The 22,612-nt window shown below is 39.1% G+C and overlaps 2 protein-coding genes across 4 annotated transcripts in view; one reads left to right on the top strand and one right to left on the bottom strand.

Annotated features, from left to right (window-relative positions):
* Positions 1 to 1,644: 1,644 nt before the first annotated feature.
* On the bottom strand, positions 1,645 to 12,344 carry FKBP7 (FKBP prolyl isomerase 7). Of its 3 annotated transcripts, none has more exons than XM_079782486.1 (4): positions 12,034 to 12,344; positions 10,398 to 10,549; positions 5,619 to 5,752; positions 1,645 to 1,970 (listed from the first exon to the last, which is right to left on the bottom strand). In XM_079782486.1, exons 1-4 carry the CDS (start codon positions 12,240 to 12,242, stop codon positions 1,809 to 1,811), a joined length of 657 nt encoding a protein of 218 aa, XP_079638612.1. In that variant the 5' UTR covers positions 12,243 to 12,344; the 3' UTR covers positions 1,645 to 1,808. The 3 variants fall into 3 exon arrangements, with proteins under 3 accessions (XP_079638612.1, XP_079638613.1, XP_079638614.1); XM_079782487.1 differs by having other exon boundaries at positions 5,619 to 5,749; XM_079782488.1 differs by lacking the exons at positions 1,645 to 1,970; positions 5,619 to 5,752 and adding an exon at positions 7,025 to 7,138.
* A 2,424-nt stretch (positions 12,345 to 14,768) lies between these two features.
* PLEKHA3 (pleckstrin homology domain containing A3) overlaps positions 14,769 to 22,612 on the top strand; it is a 29,141-nt gene continuing 21,297 nt past the window's right edge. The window contains exons 1-2 of the mRNA XM_079782583.1: positions 14,769 to 15,158; positions 18,842 to 18,958. Of these exons, the coding sequence (XP_079638709.1) occupies positions 15,119 to 15,158; positions 18,842 to 18,958 (157 nt within the window). The 5' untranslated portion in view covers positions 14,769 to 15,118. The remainder of the gene's footprint in view (positions 15,159 to 18,841; positions 18,959 to 22,612) is intronic.

The following is a 22,612-nucleotide window of genomic DNA, read 5'->3' as shown; positions in this document are numbered from 1 at the left end:
TTAACTATCTAAGTGTGATTAGTTTCAGAATCAATCTCCGTATTCATTTAACATCAACTATAATCTTTTAAAAGTTTAAAAGCACTTTGTATGAAAACAATGGGACAGAAAGGTTAGAATTATAGTTTGTATTGTCTGATAATTTCCATTTATATCTTCTGTCACTGCATTTTATTTTAGACACAGTATATGATTCAAATGCAAATATGAGGATACAGACCAAACAAGTGTCTAGTGACTTTTTTATATAAAAAAAGTGGGGGCAGTTTCCAAACCAAAGCATAATATTATCAACTTAGTTTACTTCCACTGAGCAGGTTTTTCTGAAGAAAGTAAAGAGATGAAAGAATTGACTAAGCAAGTGAGAAGTTATAAAATTGGGCAGAGGAATGATGCAATATTGGCAGGAAAGAAAAAATAGTAAATGGTTTTGTTTTATGAAGTGTCAAACTTTGTGCTATGCCTATGTGACACTCACTAATCTGGTGGGTTTTGTGTTATCCCTACACTTTTAAGAGAATTTCTGGAAGTATATTGAAAGAGGTTAAAAGATACAGTGGTTTGGAAAGAGCAAGTTTCAGAACATGGAAAAGCTTTGTTTTGAACTCACCTGTTTTGAACAGAGCTATTTACTGCCTGACCATTCCTTCCTACACATGCAGTAGGCTAAACCTTACATGTTCCAATAAACATGTGCCCTTTTTTTGGTACCAACTGCATCTACACATCTCTTACCTCTTTTTCTCCACAAGTTGTACCATGTCATGATTTGACCAGGACACAAAATTGCCATGGGACATTTCTTTTTTTTCTTCTTTGAAAATGTTTAAAACATTTAACATATAGTTCTGAGAGATATTTATGAATCCTCATTTCTATCCTCATTTGATATTCTCATGTATCCTCATTTGTAAAATAAATTCTATACATTTATCAAAATTTTGATGCCATGTCAGTTTGTGATGTTCATTCGTAATTAATAACAAAATCATTGTGAAATGAAGTGACATAGGATAGAAATACTAGAGAAAAGGAACTGCAAACTAAGAAAAACCATGACATCAATTTAAAATCAAGACGAAAAGTTAGGGATGGTAGATATAAAAGCCTATGAGAAGGAAGAGGAGTAGCACATTTATCATGATGTCTAAAGGAGTACAAGACTCAGAGCAGTCTAGACTGTATTATGTCTGCTATAAGAGGCATGATTTGATCAAACATCTTTAACAATTCCCCATTGGAATAAATATATAAAGTCAGAAGCTTGCATCAAAAAGTACAGAGACCGTGTTGAAGCTCTCTGTGAGACAGGGTTATACAACTTATATTTTCCTGCATGCACACCAAAAAAGACTCTTCAGTTCTATGCTTTTTACATACTACTACCTACTCGTATGCTATGAGAGGTATAAACTGTGAAATGTTAATTCCTTGGTCCCTATTGAAAAATTTAAAAATATGGGCATTTTAACATTTAAAACATTAAAAAATGGTTACTTACAACATGTGCACATGTTGTTAGGTTAGAGTTGGGAAGAGTTTTGTAGATTTTTCTATAGATGTCCTCCTATCTCTTGAAGTGGGAAAATTGCTCACTGGGACACACAGGTCAGTTTCATGGTTCTGCAACTCATGTTCTCAGAATTAAATTTGCAAAATAGCCTCACATTTATTCCAAAGTTACATGTATTGAGGAGATCAAAATATGTTCTCATGGGGTGAAGTAGAAAATACAACTTGGAGAAAGTGACTTTGTTTTATATATAAAGTATAGTAAGTAGCTAATAAAATTGAGAAATAAAAATATGCTATAGTTCATCATGCTGATATACATTGTATTCCTTGGGAGAAATGAAGCCATCACCATCATGGTCATTCTTCTTAAAAATATCTTCTAAAACTGCATTCTGATATGACTTGTCACGTGGCTTATCATCTTTTTCAAAGTCCTTTTTCAGGTACTGATCTATCTAGAGGGCCAAAATAACATTTCATTAATAAGAAGAATTCACAATACATTTCTAGTAACTTTGAAGAAATGTTTCATATAGAAACTCATAAGGAAGAATGCTTATAATAAGTGAAATAAAATTTTAAAAAGCTGTTTGAGGTCTTATTTTTTTAACCTTTGAAGCAATTCTCTGAAGAGAAACCAATCTTCCCTTGAGTTTATAGACGTTTAGTGGTATATGTTCAAAGATTAATATATGAATTGAATTTTGTTGAAACTAAATGCTTTCTAATAATCTACACTGTCCACATTATCAAAGGAAATTCACTAAAGATTTCCATTAATGAATAAAATACAAATTGGTGTTTCTATGATCTCTAAAATTAATAAATATGCTGCATAATCAATAAAACCAACCACAGGTTTTAAAATATAATTTTCTTAATTGTTCTATGTTTCAATAGCTCCTCCAAATCTGCAAACTACAACAATCTCTCTAATAATAATGTGAAATAAAGAACAGGTATTCTGAAGTATTTCCTTTTCTCTATATAATACGATATTTCTCTAAGCTAAGACATTATTATAAGCACTGCCTAACATAGCAGCTACTAGCCACAGACAACTACTAAGCACTTGAAGTGTGATTAAATAAAAATGAGTATGCTATTTGAGGATAAACTACACAACAAATTTTGAGAATAAAATACACAAAAAATAAAAATATCTTGGTAATTTTTATGTTGATTTAATGTGAAATGGTAATATTTTAGATATACTGAGTTAAACAAAACATATTAAAATTAATTTCACCTGTTTCTTTTTTTTTAAGATGTGGTGGGACTCAATTATATTTCCATTAGAAAGCACTGATATATAATAACTGAAGAAATCAATGCACAATGATCTAGAAATAACATTCAGCTGGGCATTGTAGAGGCAAGAGTATATGTAAAGGCTAAAGTTGAAACCTGAGAGCAGGGGGTCCTCAAACTTTTTAAACAGGGGGCCAGTTCACTGTCCCTCAGACCGTTGGAGGGCCGGACTATAGTTTAAAAAAAAACTATGAACAAATTCCTATGCACACTGCACATATCTTATTTTGAAGTAAAAAAACAAAATGGCAAAAATACCCGCATGTGCCCCTCGGGCCATAGTTTGAGAATGCCTGCCTGAGAGGTTTTTAGCAATCCATATCCCAAACTCATTCCTTAGCTCGTAGACTCTAGTTAGAATGACTAATGGATCTATCAACTGTTCTCAAATGGGACTTTGGTCCTATATGATGAAGATACATTTTCTTCCAAGTGAGCCTTAGAAATCCTATGTAGGTATAAAGAATTTTAAATAGCATAAAATATTCCTCAGTTTCTACATAAATAAAATATATTTTCCTCATCAATATTGGCAACTATCCAAATGTACTTTTCTAATACACTGCAGTGAAGAGGTACAAAAAGGCAGTGCATAATTTTGCTGGCAATGGGGTCCATACTATTTCCACTTCGTAATTTATTAAAAACGCTGTATTCCCCTACTCCCCCACCTGACGTATACTGAAGAAATAACTGACTAAATCTTTCTGATGATGAAGGAAAGTAGTTTATTTTAGTTCATGTTTGAAATCTAGGCTTTGCCATGTGCTGGTTGTGTGGTCTTGGAGAAATAATTTAACCTCTCTGAACCTCAGTTTTGTCATCTGTTAAAGAAAGGCATCAATAAAAATATATTTGAAAAAAAAGGAAGGGAATAGAATCTATACTATAGGATTGACGTGAAGATTAGAGTCATGTTTACAGGTGTCAAGGAAAGATAGCGATTGTTATGAAAATCAAGCATGTTAAAATCACTCTTACCTATCTAGTGATAATGCAGCTAATTCCTGATACCCAAGAATGTAGGCAAATCTGGGCAAAATGTAGGTAAGCAGGTCTTTATTTTGGACAATCTCTATTTTTATTTTCCAGAAAAGAATTGAAGATCCCCTACGGTCTTCTGAGGGGTATTCATACTGAAGAATGTGTCTGTTGGTGTACAAGTGATATTGAGTGGTCTGTGTGCACAGGCTGAGCTCTTGAGTACTATGTGAATTCATCTGCAGCTGCTGTTCATTCTAAAAAGGGTGATGAGTCAACAGAAAGTATTGAACCGGGACCAGTTTGCCACACCTCTAATCGCTACTCTTAAGGAAAGGGGTATGTTCCCCTTCTCTTATCCCTCTTCTGTTATTGATCAACCAAAGAGCTTCAGGGAAAAGTCCTTACTAAGATCTTGGAGGAGGAAGTAGAATTAGGGTGAGCAAACAATTGGAGAAGGAAGAGAAAAAGAAACAGAAAAGGGTCTTACTTTTTAAAAAAATATATTTTACTGATTTTTTACAGAGAGGAAGGGAGAGGGATAGAGAGTTAGAAACATCGATCAGCTGCCTCCTGCATACTCCCTACTGGGTATGTGCCCTCAACCAAGGTACATGCCCTTGACTGGAATTGAACCCAGGACCCTTCAGTCTGCAGGCTGACGTTCTATCCACTGAGCCAAACCGGTTAGGGCGGGTCTTACTTTTTTTATCCCTTGAATCAATGACACAGTTGCCTTTTTTTTTTTTTAAGTGATTGCTGCTTTTTATTTTTTAAAATATATTTTTATTGATTTCAGAGAGGAAGGAAGAGGGAGAGAGATAGAAACATCAATGATGAGAGAGAATCAGCTATAGGCTGCCTCCTGCATGCCTCCTACTCTAGGGATTGAGCTGGCAACCTGGACATATTCCCTGACAGGGGAATATTACCTATGCTCAACTGCTGAGCCACACCCGGCTGGATCCCAGTTGCCTTTTATTATTTAAGTGATAAGAGTTATGCATGTTAAACTGCCTCCAAATGGGAGGGGAGACAAGGCACCAGCCCTTCAATGAAATGAACATTAGCCTTGAAACATCCATGATGTCAAGGCCCTGAAAAAGGCAGGGTGGACTCATGATGAAGAACATGATAGTGGAGTCAGATTGCTGAGTTTGCAGTCTGGTTTTGCCACCTAGAGCTGTGTGGCCTTAAGCTAGTTACTTAACCTGTCTGAGTGTCATTTGCACCTTCTATAAAATGGAGATGATGGCAATAGTGTCTACCTCATATATTGTCAAGGTCACACACTACTGGGTTTATAACTAAATTATTATTACAAGATCTTTATTAATTCCTCAATTCATATATAAGACTAACTGGGATGCAGAAGCTAGGTAGCTGAACTCCTGGGCCCTGTTTACTAACTTGTCAATCTACACAATTTAAATTCTTGCTAGCTTTTTTCATAACCTCATGTAATCCTCACAATCCTATGAGGTGGGAATTATTTGCCCTGTTAGACATTCCTACAGTGCTGCTTAAAAGAGATCTGCTCCTGTAGTCTAGATGCTGGAAATGCCTCCTAGAGATTAGTATGGTATTGCAATGGCCCTCTTGTAGGGAGAGAAGAAATTGAACAGAATAAGTTTTGTTTTGAAAAAGCTTATTTTCTTCTTGGAGCTCTGATTTTTTGTAACCAGCTCTTCTATTAAAAGCTAAGTAATCAGTCCATACTAGGTAAAAGTAAAAAAATAAGAGTTGTAACAAAAATGCACTTAAAGTGTGATAAAAAATTAGGCTGTACACACGAAATCTGTTTGAATTACCTCGGTCTTGGAGAGTTGCCTGTCATTGTCTGTGTCTATCTGTTTAAATGTTTCAATACTTCGTGGTCCTTTGGTCACAGCATAAAGTTCAATCTCAAAAATCAATGTTGCATCAGGTGGAATCTTGCCTTCTGCTAAAAGTATAAATTTTAACAGTTTAACTTACATGAAGATAATGTTCAAATATTTATTCACAAGTAGCCATTACAGCATTATGATTATATTATTTTATATCTATAAAAATTGTGTTCTAAATACTTTTTAGAAATTTTTTTCCATATGTTTTTAAACCAAGTCAGTTCTAAGAACTTAGGGGACCATTATTCCCTAATTAAATGAAAATAAACATAAATCATATAATTTTTATTAATATACCCATCATTTTAAAGGAGAGAGCTAGTACAGAGAAGAAATGCCTGGGCAGAAAAATCTCAAAGCATAGATCAGTAATCTTTTAGAAAATGATTTTGTATAGTTATTTGAGAGCATAAATAAAACATACATATTAATCTATTTGTCTTTCAAATTCTTTATAGGTATTAAAAATAAAGTGTAATGACAGAATAAACCAGTAACAATTTTATGAAGACATTTCTAAACACAATAAAAAATTTAAGTATTAAGTTGAACAGATCTCCTTAATAAAGTTAATCTATTAACTGATATCACAGGTGATTTTAGTAAGTAGGCTTTGGCTATTTCAGATGTTCATTTCATAAAAATAACCTGTAGAAATGACTTGGTAAGAGGCAGTGGGTGGTTTGTGTCACTGGTATAGTCCTAGAGTCTCTCAGAATGCCTGATTCTTATCACTCAACTATTTGTTGAATGAATGACAACTACCCTTTATTTTTAAAATGGCTAATTTTGTTCTTTTAAGAAAACAGTGATTTCTTTAATAAAAATAAAAACCCAGAGACTTCTTGCTAAAGTGCTTATATGTATATTCCAAAGAATTTGAAAGTTACAGTCAAAAGGAGAGATGATCATCAGTCATCTCAAAGCCAGGACATAGAAGAATCTTCCTGTGCATCACATGACTAATGTGACCATCCCAACCAAAGTAGCACCTATTACCTGATTTTAGAGTAAAAGAGCTAGAGATTGACTCTATGATCACTTTTTAAAACCCATTCCTATTCCATCCGGTTACAATCTTCTTATAACAAAACAATAATTAAAAACAAATTCCAAATGCAAATTCAAATTTCTTAAGAAAAAAATATTACAGGTTGAAGTTTCTGAACAATTCTACTATAAACATAGAAAATATTGCCAATTCTTCTTTTTTTCTTGCCAAAAAACTATAGTATAAAGAAGAGAAATGTGCATTTGCTAGAGAATTACTTGTGTTTAGAGAAGTAGATCAAAGACATAGGAGTTAATGTGAAGAATCTATACATACCACATGTACTGTTAATTAAAGCACAAACAAGTCACATGCATTTCAAGACATGCAGGGGTGTTCTGCGACATGAGGCAAGGACATTGTGCAGAAGAAAGACTTCTTCAAGTACTACCTAAAACAAAGTTATAACTTACGTTAGTTCTTAATCACTTATTTTTAAAAGCTTATTTGATCAAGAAGTTTTGTTAAGCAGTTACTTATGGTCTACACTGCAACTTTTAAAATAACCTAATCCGAGCCATTGTAGTGCAGGTAAACTTGCAGTTAATTACATTCTAAACAACACACACTCTTGTTTGGGCCTCGGTTCCTCTATGTGTAAAATGAAAGTGTTGGTGGTATTGCTAGTGAAATTCATTATTTTTATGTTTTTTGGAGACACTTCAAATTGAATATGAACCAACTTCAAGTCAAATTTCCACATCTCCACAGCAAGGGTTTTTGGTTTAATAGGTTAGGCAGTTTGCATAGTCATTCAAGCATAAATTAGTTTACAAAAAGGATAAACTAAGTAGTCATTTGCCTTAAGGTAATAGGGCACTAGATAACATCTATTGATGAGGGAGGGGTGTGGGTGTAGGCTGGTAGGGAAGCAGGTGCTCTGGTAGTAGGCAGAATGTGGAGGCATCGGATGGGACAACACAAGAAAGGGAAACTGAAAATGAGATTAAAGAGACTGAAAGGCAAACTTCGCCTGTTATCATGTTGCCTAGAATTGGCTTCAACCTTTGACAACATTTTTAGGACAAGTATTGCATTCAATTTTTATTTATCTTAAATTTTTTATTTCTCTTCTCGTTTCCTCTACAATTAAAAATAGAATATACAGCCCTGGCTGGTTTGGCTCAGTGGATAGAGCATCAGCCTGCGGACCGAAGGGTCCCGGGTTCGATTCCGGCCAAGGGCACGTGCCTGGGTTGCAGGCTCGGTCCAACATGCAGGAGGCAGCCAATCAATGGATCCCTCTCATCATTGATGTTTCTGTCTCTCTCTTCCACTCTGAAATCAATAAAAATATATTTAAAAAATAAAAATAAAAATAGAATATACAAATTATGGTTCAGTGGGAGCTATTTTCTTGGGACCACATGATGGGTAAAAAGCATTGAAAATGAAGCTGTAGTCATCTGAAACTGTCTCTTGAGAAATTTTAAGTCTGACTGAGTCTGACTTGCACCACTAACCTCCCTCCAATCCAGTTTGGAGCAGTGATCCCTTGCTCTTGCTGGGAAGAAGAGGCGAGGGAATCACTACTCTTAATGAGTAAACCAACAGCCTCAAAGAGGGCATGACATTTCAATGAAATATTTGAGAGTTAATGACAATAGTTTATTGGAGAAAATTAATCTTTAATTACTTTAATTATATACTAAATATTTCAAAGAGGTAGAGTTACAAAGGACTCTAAATAGAATGAAGAGGTTTTAAAGATTCTTTAACATCCTTACACAGCAATAGGAAGCAATGACTTAATTGAGAATGAAATATCAAAACTGTCCCCCTGACAGACTGCCCATTTCTAAAATTTATCTATTTGCTCCGCTTTTAATTTTAGTGTTTTTTTAAAATTTAATTTTGTAAAAATTAATATATGCACACGGTGAAAAAATTAAACAGTACAATATATTACAGAATGAGAAGAAATCTCCTCTCCCTTGACCCTCAGGCCTCCTTCCCAGGACCACTTAATGTCATTGATGCATGTGTGTATCTTTCCAGATAGAGTCTACCTAGATACATGATGCATATGAGAGATTCTCCCTCGTACATATAAGCTCATTGAGGATAGGAAATCATTTCTGCATTGTACACAGCTTCTTTTTACTGGCTGAACAATAATCCATTTTATAGATATACCAGGATTTATTTAACTGATTTCCTACTGATGGATACTAAGGTAGTTTCCAGTCTTTGCTACCAAAAAGACTGCAATGAACATTCCTTTACATATACTTTTGTGCACATTCATGGTAATGGAACTACTGGGTCATAGAAAATATGCATTTTAAATTTTGATAGAAATTGCTAAAGAGTTAGAATGATTTACATTCCCGGTAATAATGCATGAGCCTACTGTTTTTTCCATACCTTTGTCAACTTGTATGTCTTTGCAGATTAGGAAAGACATAAAATGGGTCTTACTTTTGTTTTAATTTCACCTTCTTTAATTATGAATAAAATTTAGTATTCTCACAAATTTAAAGGTTATTTGTATTCTTTGTTGTTACTAGTGGGCCACTTGTTTATAAACTTGTGTATTCCTAAGGGTAGGTAATTTTTATTATTTGTTATTAGGAGTTTTCATATATATTGAAAACATTTTCCCTATTTTCCTGCCTTACCTAGATTTTCAGATCTCACACACAGATTTAAAAATAGGTGAGATATTAGCAGTTCAGTTCTTTCACATTTCAAGGTTTCTCCTAAATTCGGGTAGTAGTGACTGACAGTTATTTCAGATGTTCTTTTTACCATGTTCCAGTACTATCCTTTTACTCCAAAATCATATGTTTCAGTTTCCCAAGTTTTATGATTTGACTTTGGTACTGCTTACCCAAAGATATGTGCCATTTACATTTATATTAAAAACAAATAAACATTATGTAAAAACAAATATGACGAAGGTAGAGCTTATAGAATATACATGACCATTATGAGAGCTAACACTGTGTGGGAAGAACAACTCTGGCCAGAGATCTGTATTTGAACAATGTTGTATTTTCTTTATATGTAAAAACAGGAGGCTGGCCGGACTGGATTAGATACAGCTAAAGTTTATTGTACCCTATAGTTCTGTAATTATTTCCTGTATGATTTTTAAATTTTATTTGAACTTTTTGAGAGATTGAAAAATTTTAATTTAATTTTATGTAACATAAAATTTACCAGTATAACCATTTTAAGTGTACACTTCAGTAGTGTTAACTATATTCACATTGTTGTACAACCAATCTCCAGAACTATTTCAATCTTGCGAAATTGAAACTCTATACCCATTAAACAACAATTCCCTATTCCACCCTCTCCCCAGGCTCTGACATCCACCCTCTCCTTTTGTCTCAATGAATGTGACTACTCTTGGTACCTAGTTAAAGTAGAATCATATAGCATTAGTTTTTTGATGATTAGCTTATTTCATTTAGCATAATGTACTCAAGGTTCATCCATGTTATAGCATGTGCCAGAATTTCCTTCCCCTTTTAAGGATGTATAATATTCCATTGTATGTAAATACCACATTTTGTTTCTCTATTCATCTGTTAAAGAACACTTGTTATTTCTATTTTTTGGTTTTTGTGAATAGTGCTGCTATGAACATGGGTGTACAAATATCTCTCTGAGACCGAGGAATAAATATTAAAGCATCTTACCATAGCCTTCCTTTCCATATGCAAACGAAGGGGGTATTATCACTTTTCGCTTCTCTCCAGGGCACATATCCATCATAGCAATGTCTAGGCCTTTTATGACTTGCCCAACACCAAGAACAAACCATTTGGGGTGACCTTCATGTTGTGTCCGGCTATAATAAAAAGCAACATTTAGGTAAGCTGATTTCAAGAAAAATGAAATCAAACTAAAAAAAACAACAACAACTGGGCACCCTGGCTGGGTGGCTCAGTTGGCTAGAGCATTGTTCCTCTGTACACCAAAAAGGTTGCGAGTTCAATACTGGTTGGGGCAATAAAGGAGGCAACGGATCCATGTTTCTCTCCCACATTGATGTTTCTCTCTCTCTCTCTCTTCCTCTTGATCTAAAAATGAATAAATATATCCTTGGATGAGGAATAAAAAATACAGCTGGGCATTTAGTTATATTAAAATTGGATCCTCTTTAACCATCTCTTTCCCCATACTATCACTCATTCTGAACCCCCTGGTGGAGTGTTTGGCTCAAACTTACCTCATAATAGCCAGAATGAGGTATGATTTGTCATCTCATTTTCTTTTTGTTGTTTTTACAAAAACTACTCAACAGTTAACGTTTTTAATGGGTCTTCTGCCCCTACCGAGCTGCATGACTTGTCTAAATAATACATTAACCTGTTTGGATTTGTTCTAAAAAATGATGGTGCAGTTTTAGCCACATAAATATTTTAAAGTTATTTAAAATTTGTACCCTTTCTTCTTAAATTTCTCTAGTTCCCTCTAAATAGAAAGAACTAACTTTTCCCGGTTCCTATCTTTATAGGTAATAGTACAGATGAAGAAAAGACATTCTCCCTCTGAGTAGTAAGCCTTTAATTAAATCAGAGTAGGCAGTCATGGGATGAGGGGTCAGGTGGAGGACATAGAGCCCAGAAGTCATCAGGGAAAGTTGCTGTGTGTCTTCTTGACCGTTGGAAAGTGGCCCCTAGCCTGTAAATATGGTGCTTCTGAAGGCCAGACAAAATCCCTTAAACTACCCTATCTCACCCTCTGTAAAGACACGCCAGCTGGCAAAGGAAAAGTGTGAACATCCTTTCAAACAGTGCCAGAAGTAAGTCCCAAGGGTAGTGGGAATGGTCGGCTGTGTGTGCGGACATCGTGTATTAATTTTTAATTGATCCAGAGAGAGGAAGGGAGAGGGAGAGAGATAGGAATATCAATGATGAGAGAGAATCATTGATCAGCTGCCTCCTACATGCCCCCTACTGAGGATCGCCCGCAACCCAACCTGGGCTTTTGCCCTGCTGGGAATTGAACCTTGACCTCCTAGTTCATGGGTCGAGGCTCAACTACTGAGTCACACCAGCAGGTCCATAGTGTCTTTTTTGGTAAATTCTTGGTCCAACATTTTTAATAACTTAGAAAAGTAATATTCAGCTTAATAGAGAACTACTGCACCTAGTCTGATTTCCCCCTTAGGAATAAAAGTCTCAACTCTTACTGTTAAAACACAAGAACCAACCAGCCAACCAACCAACCCACCAACCAATCCACCAACCAATTAAGCTTCTGCATCCTGGAGGGAGGCTAGATTCCGCACATCAAGTGGACGTGACAGCTGCTCGCTGCATTTCCTACCTGCAGTAGAATTTCGTGCCATCTTTAGCCAGGAAGCCGTCGTAATGGGCATTTAACAGGTCTCCCTTCTTGCTTGTCTTAGAACAGTTTTCTGGACGATGCACGACTTCTATTTTCACTTCCTCTGCGCGCCCCTCTTCCTTTTGCCCCTGGGCAGTAAAAATGCCCCACGCGCAAAAGAAAACGGTTGATCTGAGCAAGAAATGCATGATTCCTGGAGTTGGCCCCAGAGGACCGCTGCGTTCCCTCCCGCGTGTCACTCGCGCCCTGTGGCCCTCCGGGCAGCTGAGTTCCGACGCGTGGCAGCGTTACCTTACGTCACAAAGGGTCGGGGTGGGGCGGCGCGGGGCCCTGCCCCTTCCCCCCCCCCCCCGCACCCCCCCTGCGGCACGCTCAGCCGTGGAATTTTGCCCGTCGGAGGCGGGCGGTGGCCCTCTGGTACCCTGCGCTTTGGCTGGCTGTCATCGGTCTCTAAGGCAACACGGATCGCTTGCACCGCTCCTCGCTGGCTCCGCGGGTTTTACAGCCGGTTTCCTCGGGGTGCGTGTAGCAAAGCTAGCGTTTCCTAAAATGAAACCGGCAAAAGACGAAAAAAAACAAAACAAAAACAGCCCGGGTGGGGTGTAGTCAGAGGATATGGTTGTCATTTCTGGGCATAAAAGGCTTCTCTGCAGGCCCCTAGAGAACTAGCGGGCATGGGGGGGGGGGTGCATTCCGGGGTGTCCTAGAAGGCTCCAGGCTAAGCCACACACAACCCCAAGGCCTCCTGGTCGCGAGTAAACAGAAGTGCCCGGCTCCCCACCGTTAGTTCTCCACCGCAGAGCAGACTCCAGCGATCCTTCACCCCGGCGAGTTTGCGTTCCTTTCCCCCACCCCTGGGGCCGCCCTTGATTTAAAGGCTTATAGAGGTGCACAGTGTCTTACCAACTCTGCCAGATGGGTAATTATTCACATCACACGAGGAGAAAATGAGGTACAGTGGTCCCCTCTTATCCTCATACCCCATTATCCTGCGGGGGATATGTTCCAAGACCCCGTGGATGTCTGAAAGCAGGCTAGGATTGAACCCTATATATATATTTTTCCCTATAATCCATACCTATGATAACACTTAATTAATAAACAGCACGGTAAGAGATTAATAACATAATAAAACAACAATTAAAACAACAGACTACAGCCGAAACCGGTTTGGCTCAGTGGATAGAGCGTCGGCCTGCGGACTGAAAGGTCCCAGGTTCGATTCCGGTCAAGGGCATGTACCTTGGTTGCGGGCACATCCACAGTAGGGGGTGTGCAGGAGGCAGCTGATCGATTGTCTCTCTCATGGATGTTTCTAACTCTCTATCCCTTTCCCTTCCTCTCTGTAAAAAATCAATAAAATATATTTAAAAAAATAAAAAGAAAAACAACAGACTACAATAAAAGTTATGTGAATGTGATCTCTCTCTCTTTCTCTTTGGAAATATCTTGTTGTCCTGTACCACAGCCTGGATGTGCTGGACAAAGAGATGGCTCATGTTTTGGCAGGAGGGAGCAGGTCAGCAGACTTCATCAGGCTACTCGGAACAGGCACAACTGAAAACTTATGAACTGTTCATTTCTGGGATTTTCCATTTAATATTTTCAGTCCGGGGTTGGCCTCTGGTAACTGAAACCACAGGAAGTAGAAATCCAACTACTGAAAGGGGAGGACTTCCTGTCCCTTCAGTATTGGGCGTTTTGTTCCAATCTCACAGCCAATATGCATGAGGGCTTCAGTGAAGCCTGACACACAGCCAGCTTTACCTCTCAACATTTTACAATGAAACATGTTCGAACATACAGAAAAAGGTGAATTTTACTATCACCACGGGCTTACCCCTAACCACTCAGATTGTGTCAACATTTAACTATAGTTGACTTATTACCTCTCCAACTATCCATCTCTGTATCAATTCATCAATTCACCTTATTTCCAAATGAATATCCAAAGACTTTTTACCAGAAAGGCTAAGGCCTGGATTAGGTCCTGGAGGGGGAGATGTTTTTCTATCTACCTCAGTGATGCTAAGAAAAGCCACAACACTGAGCCCGTTACATCCGCTTTGCTGAAACCCTGCAGAATTCCATAAACCTGAAAATTATTGTCAATTCTGTAAGATGATCATCATTTCCAAACAGGATTTTTAAAGATCATAAGAGCTAGGGGAAAGCCCCCAGTTTTAGTAAAACAAACTCCAAACTGATTCCACGTTTTATCTTCTAAATGAAGATGTAGTGACTATTCCCTGGGGCCCTGGCTATTCCTGGCCGAGGACTCTCAGTAGCCCCCTGCCTCCCGGGACACAGCTGGTCGGACCCCCTGAAGGTGAGGACACGAAGAAACATAAACAGGAAATCTTTTATTTTTTTGTAACCCCCCCAAACAACAACAACAACAAAAACAACCAGCAGAAAGGACCCAAGGCTCAGTTATATAAAAGCTGAGAACCTCTGGGGAGCTCATCCTGGGGCGGCCCGGAGTCTTAGGCCCCCGGGGCGGCCGGTCGGGGAGCCAGCCGAGGGCCGGAGGGGGGGATGGAGAGGGGCCCGGCGGCCCGGCCGGAGTCCCAGGGGGAGCAGGGGGGCCGAGCGGGCCGCGCCCGCCGCTCCAGCCGCGCCGCCGGGGAGGGGTTTCCCGGGCCGTGCCGGCCCCTTTCAACCAGGAAGTGAAAGAGACGCCGGGGTCAATGAAACAAGCGGGGAGCCTGGGGGCAAGGAAGGCGGGCGGGGAGGAGGGAGTGCCCGGCGCGGAGGGCGCAGCCGGGGCGCAGGACGCGAGCGGGAGGCCGGCCCGCAGGGACGATCGCCGCCGCCGCCGCCGCCACGAGGCAGGCTCGCCCGGGGATGTCTGAGCCCGCGCCTCGCGGGGCCCGAGCTCCACGCGGCGGCCGTCGCCCCGGCCTCTGAGGGCCGCCACGTCCCGGCGCGCGCGGGCTGAGGGGCTCGGTGCCGCTGGGCCGCCCGGGAGGGGCCGGCGCCGGGAGCGGCGGTCCAGGCTGCGCGCCTACCCCATCGCCGCGGCCGGCGGGCCAGGAGGATGCGCGGCGCCGGGCTCTGAAGCATGGAGGGGGTTCTGTACAAGTGGACCAACTATCTCACAGGTCTGGGCGCGGGCGCCGGGGCGGCGGGCGGGAGCGGGCTGAGCCGGGCCGGCGGCGGGGGAGGCAGGCCGGGGGCTCCGGCGCCGTCCGCCCGCCCGCCCGTGGTGACCCTCCGCGAACGGGCTCTTCAGATTCCCGGGCTTAACCCCTTTCCGTGTCCCCGTTAGAGCGCCTCCGGCCTCTGCAGGGAGACGGTTCCAGATGGCGCACCTTCCGGACGGCGGGAGGTGCACCTGACCCCCACTTCTTGGCCGGTGTAGTGATACTGTTTCCTCCCGTAGCCTCCCCAACAATTTCAGTGGCTCTCCAGGTGCTGTTGCAGTCTCTGCCCTCATTCACACGCCGTTCAGCATATTGTTAATAGAGCTGTCAGGGTAGAAGACCAGAATGCGCCCTTTAAGATCAAGATTTAATTTTAAGAAATGTTTTCTATACATTTTTTACCCCCCTCCATTTCCTAAGCAACACGGTTGATTTGACTAGTTCTCTTGTTGAAGTTTGCACATAGAAGCATTATTTTGGAAGCTGTCCCTGGATAATGTTCTCTTAGGGGTTGGTTGTCAATGAGGTAGCCTTACGTTTTGGATGTCAGGTAAGTGTGAGAAATCGTGGAAGGAAGTGCAACGTACAGAAGTGGAGGAGGCATGTCAGTTTCACCCATGAAGTGGGTTGCAAGGAAGAACTCCGAAGAGTTAGGTGTTTTTTGTAGAAAGGAGGCCTTTTTCCATGACACCAACAACCTGGCTTATTAAGAGTCTTTAAGTCTCAATTCTAGTCCCATCTCTGCCATCATCCAAGAGTAAGAACAAGTTACTTATTCTCCCAAGAGCTCCATCCAAGGCCAGGGTGATCAAATAGTTTATCCTGAAGGTGCCTTGCAGTCCAGAATTCTGTGATCTCACCAAGTCAGAGGAAGGGGAATGGGTTTAAAATAAGATTAAGTAGCAAACATTTCTTGGTCCATTGTGATAGGCAAATCGTGACTTGTTGCCCACTTATTCACTCTCTGCCAAAAGTATTAAGCCGTAGGTAATTGTATGGTACACTTGTGTCCACCAGACTTTGCTCACAGTCTGCACATAAACATTTTGAGACATAAGCACTGAGCTACAGTTGCCCATCTTTTTTTTTATTTTATTAATTACAATGCTACTGCCATATTTATAGCAGCAAATACTTTATCATTTATGATGGATGTTTTGTTCACACTAAAATGTCAGTTTGTTTCTATAAATAGGAAACATTTAAAAAGGAAATATTTTTATTAAGCATTTTCATACTGTTCAGTTGAGATATTGTATTAACTTTAAGACAGTAGCTTCTGTGGTTTGATATGCAAATGATCATCTCATTGCAGATGTTTATAAGTACAGTGTCTTGGGAGGTCTTTTGGAGAAACTGCTTAATGCACAGCCCAGAGCAATGGGCGATTCCTGAGATGAGTCATAATTTATTCTTGTGTCAAAATGTGGTCTTGGTGGCTGGCTATCTTTCCATCTTCTATAGCACTGAGCACCAGCTGGTTGAGGTTTTAACCACTTGTGCTTAAGGTTTCAGTCATTGCAGAGCATTTAAATTAACTGCTAGTATGCACTTGTAGACGCTTGATAAAATTAAATCTTTTGGAAGAATTCCATTTTTAAAATTTAAATTTGGCTCAATGGTATGCTGATTATTAATTTTAGTTCATCTTAGGTTAGAAGGATGAATAGCTGTTCATACTAAGTGATCTTTAAAGAACCTTCCAGTTCATTGACAGCGTTCTTTGAGAATCCTTTGTAGAGAATAAGGATTTCAGTAACATTTGGTAGTTTGAGATAAAAAGAATGTGTTTTTTTTAAAAAAAAGAATTTGAAAGAGAGAATACCTATGAGACTTTTTCACAGATGTAGCTCTCTATTTCATAAATGTGTGAATCAATTAGAGATGTTTTATTAAGTATTTCTTCAAAAAGGTGTGAAGAGAAAGAGGAGTCTTCGATTAATTAACCATGCCTACTTTTCAAGTTGCTATTAATTTTAAGTGAATCCTTTTTCTCAGTATTTGTTTTAAAGACCTTGAATCACAATATTGCAAGCTTACAGAATCACACAGGGCCTGGGGTGGAGTGTATTTTCACACTGCTTACAATTTGTTTGCCAAGGTGAATTAGTGTCTGGAAAGATAATGTTTTTATTATTTCTATGTATGTTTAATACAACATACTCATGAATATACTCCTTACCTATACTCATGGATAACATGCACTATCTCACTTTTCTGGTATTTAATCATTCATTCAATCAGTCACTTGAGCAATACAGTTTTTTGTTAGTACCTGTCTGTACCAGGCACCATTCTAGGAAGGTGCTGGGAATGCAGTGATGAATAAGATAAAGTTCAAGTACCAAAAGAACGTACTTTCTAATTTGCTAGGCATCATTAGGGAATATAGTGTTTCATAAAAAGAATTATCCAAGCATTAAAACTTTTTTGGGGGATATCCATCGCTCTGAACTGTATTATGACATTCCCTGCTGTGAAATTTAACCTTTTTATGATGACTCAGCATTGTCATTTCAAAAGTGTTACAGGTAAAAGTTTTTGGCTAGGTATATCCTGGGTCTGTATAGGATGAAGAACAACTTCCCCCATCTGTCATTATCTTAGTACAATTTGGCCCTGGAAAAATGGAATTGAGTAATTATATAGCAGGCTATGTCCAAAATGAGCAGGCTGAAGTATGATTTAATAGTCACAGAAAGAACAGGTACAGTCACATTGCCTCCTACATGGTCACCATGCTACTAATCAGTGAACTGTGTAAAATTAGTAGCATGCTTAATAAGATTTCAGGGAACACTGAGTTTGGCTTGTAAGAGTGGGAGCTGAGCTCTGAGGAAGGCCATCATCCTCATCCCCAACTTCTTGTTAGTGATAGTTGTGTGCTCTAGTCTCTGAATAAATACTAATTAAATGAATGATTGTAGTTTCTAGCATTTCTGCCAGAGCTGTGCAGCAGCAGAGCAAGGAGAGAAGGGTGGTTGGGAATCCATGCTCACCACAGGGTATGCAGCTTCTGTGTAAGAGACTGGAATTCATCCAGCAGCACTCACTGTATGCAAGGGAGCTTGCTTAGGAAACATATTTTATAAGAGTAGGGGAGGTCACATTGTAGAATTAGAGAGCTAGATGGCAACTGAGGGGTCTTCTTGTTCAGTCCACTCTTGAGACTTGGCATTTTTTGATATTTATTGAAATGAAAAGATTTGTCCCAGGTTACCCAGCTAAAGAATTGTAGTAGAGCTGAGTCTAGAATCTAGGTCTTCTCCCCCCGAACCATCCCCCCATTATATCATAACCCAACTCTGTTCCCTTTTGGAAGGAGGGGGCATTTATATTGCACCCAGTGTAGGGCTGTATTTGAGGATGAGCCTTATGGGTTGTTAATGAGAAAGTAGTGAGCTAGAATAAAGGTATTACTCCCATATTTATGCTGATCTAGACATTTCCTCAGAAATCTCTCCCAACAAAGTGGAGATTGATGCCAGAACATTTTGGGCAGGGCTTGTCATTTAAAAAATTCATTGTCAGAATGTTATTTTAGAGCCAATAAATAACATGGATGGTAAGTTTTGAAATCATAGTTTTCTATGTGATGAAAGTAATTTTTTATTAACTTTTCATTATTTATGATTTTGTAGGTTGGCAGCCTCGTTGGTTTGTTTTAGATAATGGAATATTGTCCTACTATGATTCACAAGATGATGTTTGCAAAGGCAGCAAAGGAAGTATAAAGATGGCAGTTTGTGAAATTAAAGGTAAGTGAATATATGGAATTAAGAGGAAGTTAGGTAAAGGTAAGTAAAGGGTTCTGCAGCATACTCCAAAAAATGGGAAAAAAGCATTTCTAACTAAGTAGGGATCTTCTAATACCATTTATTTCCTTAGCATTCAGGAGTGGCACTTAGCATTGTTAAGCATAGTTTTTGATATTTCTGTCTATGAACATACTTTGAATTGAATTTTAAAGTACTAGTGCACATCTTCCAATATGGATTTGAAAAATAATTTCTTGTGGATGCCACTTAAGTGTCCATGCTGAGTCTGCAAGTGTTCTCTTCATTCTTGTAGAAAGGCATTGTGAAGATTGAAAGCTGAATTCTAAAGAAGCTCTGTAGGTTTTTGATAAAGTGTTAAGTCAGAGTCATAAAATGGTTCTTGGCTGAATCGAAGATAAGCTCTTCTGAGTAATAGAGATGTTTTTCTTTTCTTTCTTTTTTGGTGATCTTTAGAGTTTTAAGGAATACTGGTCAGGAATATTGTAGGAAGCCCCTCTATTGAAATTTGATGTTTTTCCTATGATTAGGCTGGGGTTATGGGTTTTAGGAGGAAAATCACAGAGGTACAGTGCCATTCTCATCATATCAAGAGTGGGTACTATCAACATGACATGTCACTCTTGAGCAGTCACAGAGCATGACATGTCACTCTTAATGTTAACCCTGACCACCTGGCAGAGGCAGAGTTTGTCAGATTTCTCTACTGTAAAATGACCCTTCCCCCTTCCATACTGTGTTCTTCTGAAATGGGAGAAATAAAGCAATAAATGCTGTAATTTTCATGAAGGAACATTTTATGGACCATTGATTCTTTTGTGTGTGTTTTTGGGGTGTGTAGGATGGAGGTAGGTAGGTAGGAGAGATCAAGCAAAATGATAGTGAAAAGTATTGAATTCTTTAAGAGAATTGAAGGAAAAACTAGAGCTCTAGAAGAGTGAATGTTAAACTCCTTCAGGGAGTCATGGCTATATAAGATATAGAATCACCAGTCTGGTGTATTGTTACTTGCATAATCCCTGAAATATGTGAGATTAATTTTGCTTTTTTATTTTATTTTTATAAATCACACAAGAAAAGCACGTTCAAAGCATAAGTTTTTATCTTTTTAAAGAGTGATGGTTTTTTGTTTTTTTAAAAGATCTTTTATTGATTTTTTACAGAGAGGAAGGGAGAGGGATAGAGAGTTAGAAACATCCATGAGAGAGACATCAATCAGCTGCCTCCTGCACAGCCCCCACTGGGGATGTGCCCGCAACCAAGGTACATGCCCTTGACCGGAATCGAACCTGGGACCCTTCAGTCCGCAGGCCGACGCTCTATCCACTGAGCCAAACTGGTTAGGGCAGAGTGATGGTTTTATCTCATCTCATTCCCCAGATTCATTTCCAAATGAGATTTGATGAGAATCAGAAATCAAACTATCTTCAAAGTTTAAAAATTTGCCAACCTTGAGGATTTTAAAAGACTATTAGTGGCAGAATTCTAAGGCAATTCCAAATGTTTTTAAGCCTTTGCAACATTTTTGTTGCGTTGTTTTCTGTTTAAAGTAATCATTTTATTAAAGAATAATATACTCATAGAAAAGGACACAAATCTTAAACACTCAACTTGAAGAATGTTTACAAAGTGAACACGCTTGTATAACCACCACCCAGATCAAGAATTAGAATATTATCCTCATCCCAAATGCTGGGAAATTATTATGTCCCCTCAGTCCCTAATTCCTCTAAAAGGTAACTATTAATGTGACTTTATCACCACAAATAGGTTTTTAGAACATTTATAAATCAGTATTTTCTTCTGTGTCTGGCTTCTTTCTTTTTTTCAAACATTTTTATTGATTTTTTTTTTTTTTTTTAGAGAGAGAGAGGAAGGGGAAGGGAGAGAGAGAAACATTGATGAGAAAGAACATTGATTGGCTGTCTCCTACAGGTTTCTTCAATAAATAATGATGTTGAGTATTTTTTCAGATATAATTAGCCATTTGAACATCCTTGTCTGAAGTCCCTTTTCGTTTCTTTGGACCAATTTCTAAACTGGACTATTTTTCATGTTGCTCTGTAAGAGTTCTTTATATAGTCTGATGATTTTTTTTTTATATTGCAAAGGTATTCTCTCACTCTGTAGTTTGCATGTTTATTCTGTTATTGGTATCTTTTGATGAGCACACGTTCTTAATAAAATTCGGTTCATTAGTTTTGTTATTAGAAATTTTTATGTCCCACTAAAGAAATCCTCTGTTACCTTCTTGAAGCTTTATTGTTTTACTGTTTATATTTAGGTTTATATTAGGTTTGTGTTGGATTAAAATTTATTTTTATATATGGTCTCAGGTAGGGGTCAAGATTCATTGTTTTTTACCCTCAGATGGCTGAGCACAACTTACTGAAAAGAGTAACCTTTCACCCACTGCACTGTAGGGACATCTTTGTCACAAAGTGAGTGACCATGTATGTGTGGATGGGTCTTTTTCTAGACTGCCTTTTATATTACTTACTAGCGTTCCCGTTGCAGGAAAAATCCTGCAATAGGGTTTCCTGCTGCACTCTACCCCACCCTGCCTGCTCTCCTCCCTTGTCCCCCGCGCCGCGCTCTCCACCAGCCCCCCTGCTTTTCTAACTTCTCCGCCAGCCTGCTCTCCTTCCTTCTTCCCTGGCCCCGCCTCCACTCCTCCCTTCTACCCCGGCCCGCCTTCTCTGCCAGCCCGCCTGCTTTTCCCTTCTCCCCCGGCCCCGCCTCCGCTCCTCCCTTCTCCCCTGGCCCTGCCTGCTCAACTTCCTTCTCCCCCGGCCCCGCCTCCGCTCCTTCCTTCTCCTCCCCCTGGCTTGCTTGCTTCTCTGCAGCTTTGCTCCCTTCTGCAGCTCTTGGCTTCTTTCTACGCTGTCTTGATATGCAAATTAGCCGCCATCTTTGTTGGGGTAATTTGCATATTTGTCATGATTGGTTGGTGGGCGTGGCTTGGCTGGTGGGTGTGGCTTGGGCGTAGCAAAGGTGCGGTCAATTTGCATATTTGTCTATTATTAGATCGGATAATTGGTCCTTTGCATTTTCTTTTACATCTTAGAATCTGTTTGTAAATTTCCACAAATATTTGTTGGAATTTTGATTGGAATTGCAGTGAATCTATAGATCAATTTGGGGAGGATTATATTCTTGACAATATTGAATCTTCTGATCCATTAGTGTGGTATATTCCTATATTTAATTAGGGTTTTAATTTCTCTCAATGTTTTGTAGTGTTACATATAGAGGTCTTGTCCATGTTTCCGAGAATTTGGTGTATTAGAAGCATTGTTCTTAACTTTGTTGCTTTCTCAGGTGACTACTTGACAGATACGTAAATTCTGGTATGTTTAAAAATGAGTCATCTTACTTTAGTTTCATTTTGTAGAAACATCATCAGAAATTAAAGCATTATTTTCTTTTAAGGTAGCTATTGGGTTTTTTTCTAGTATTAGCAAGTAGCAAAAAAGAATTATCCTTGGAGCTTTGGGATTTCAATAATTTTATCCGAGACTAGAAATCTTTTGTACCCATGACTGATCATTTGTCCATTCATGAATATCATTACTTGGTAATATAACACAATGCTCCATTTAGGCCTGTCTCCTGATATTCTCAGTACATATTATA

The sequence above is a fragment of the Cnephaeus nilssonii genome (assembly GCF_951640355.1).
Source record: "Cnephaeus nilssonii genome assembly, chromosome: 10".
Taxonomy (NCBI): Eukaryota; Metazoa; Chordata; class Mammalia; order Chiroptera; family Vespertilionidae; genus Cnephaeus; species Cnephaeus nilssonii.
This window is presented reverse-complemented; position numbering and strand designations above follow the sequence as displayed.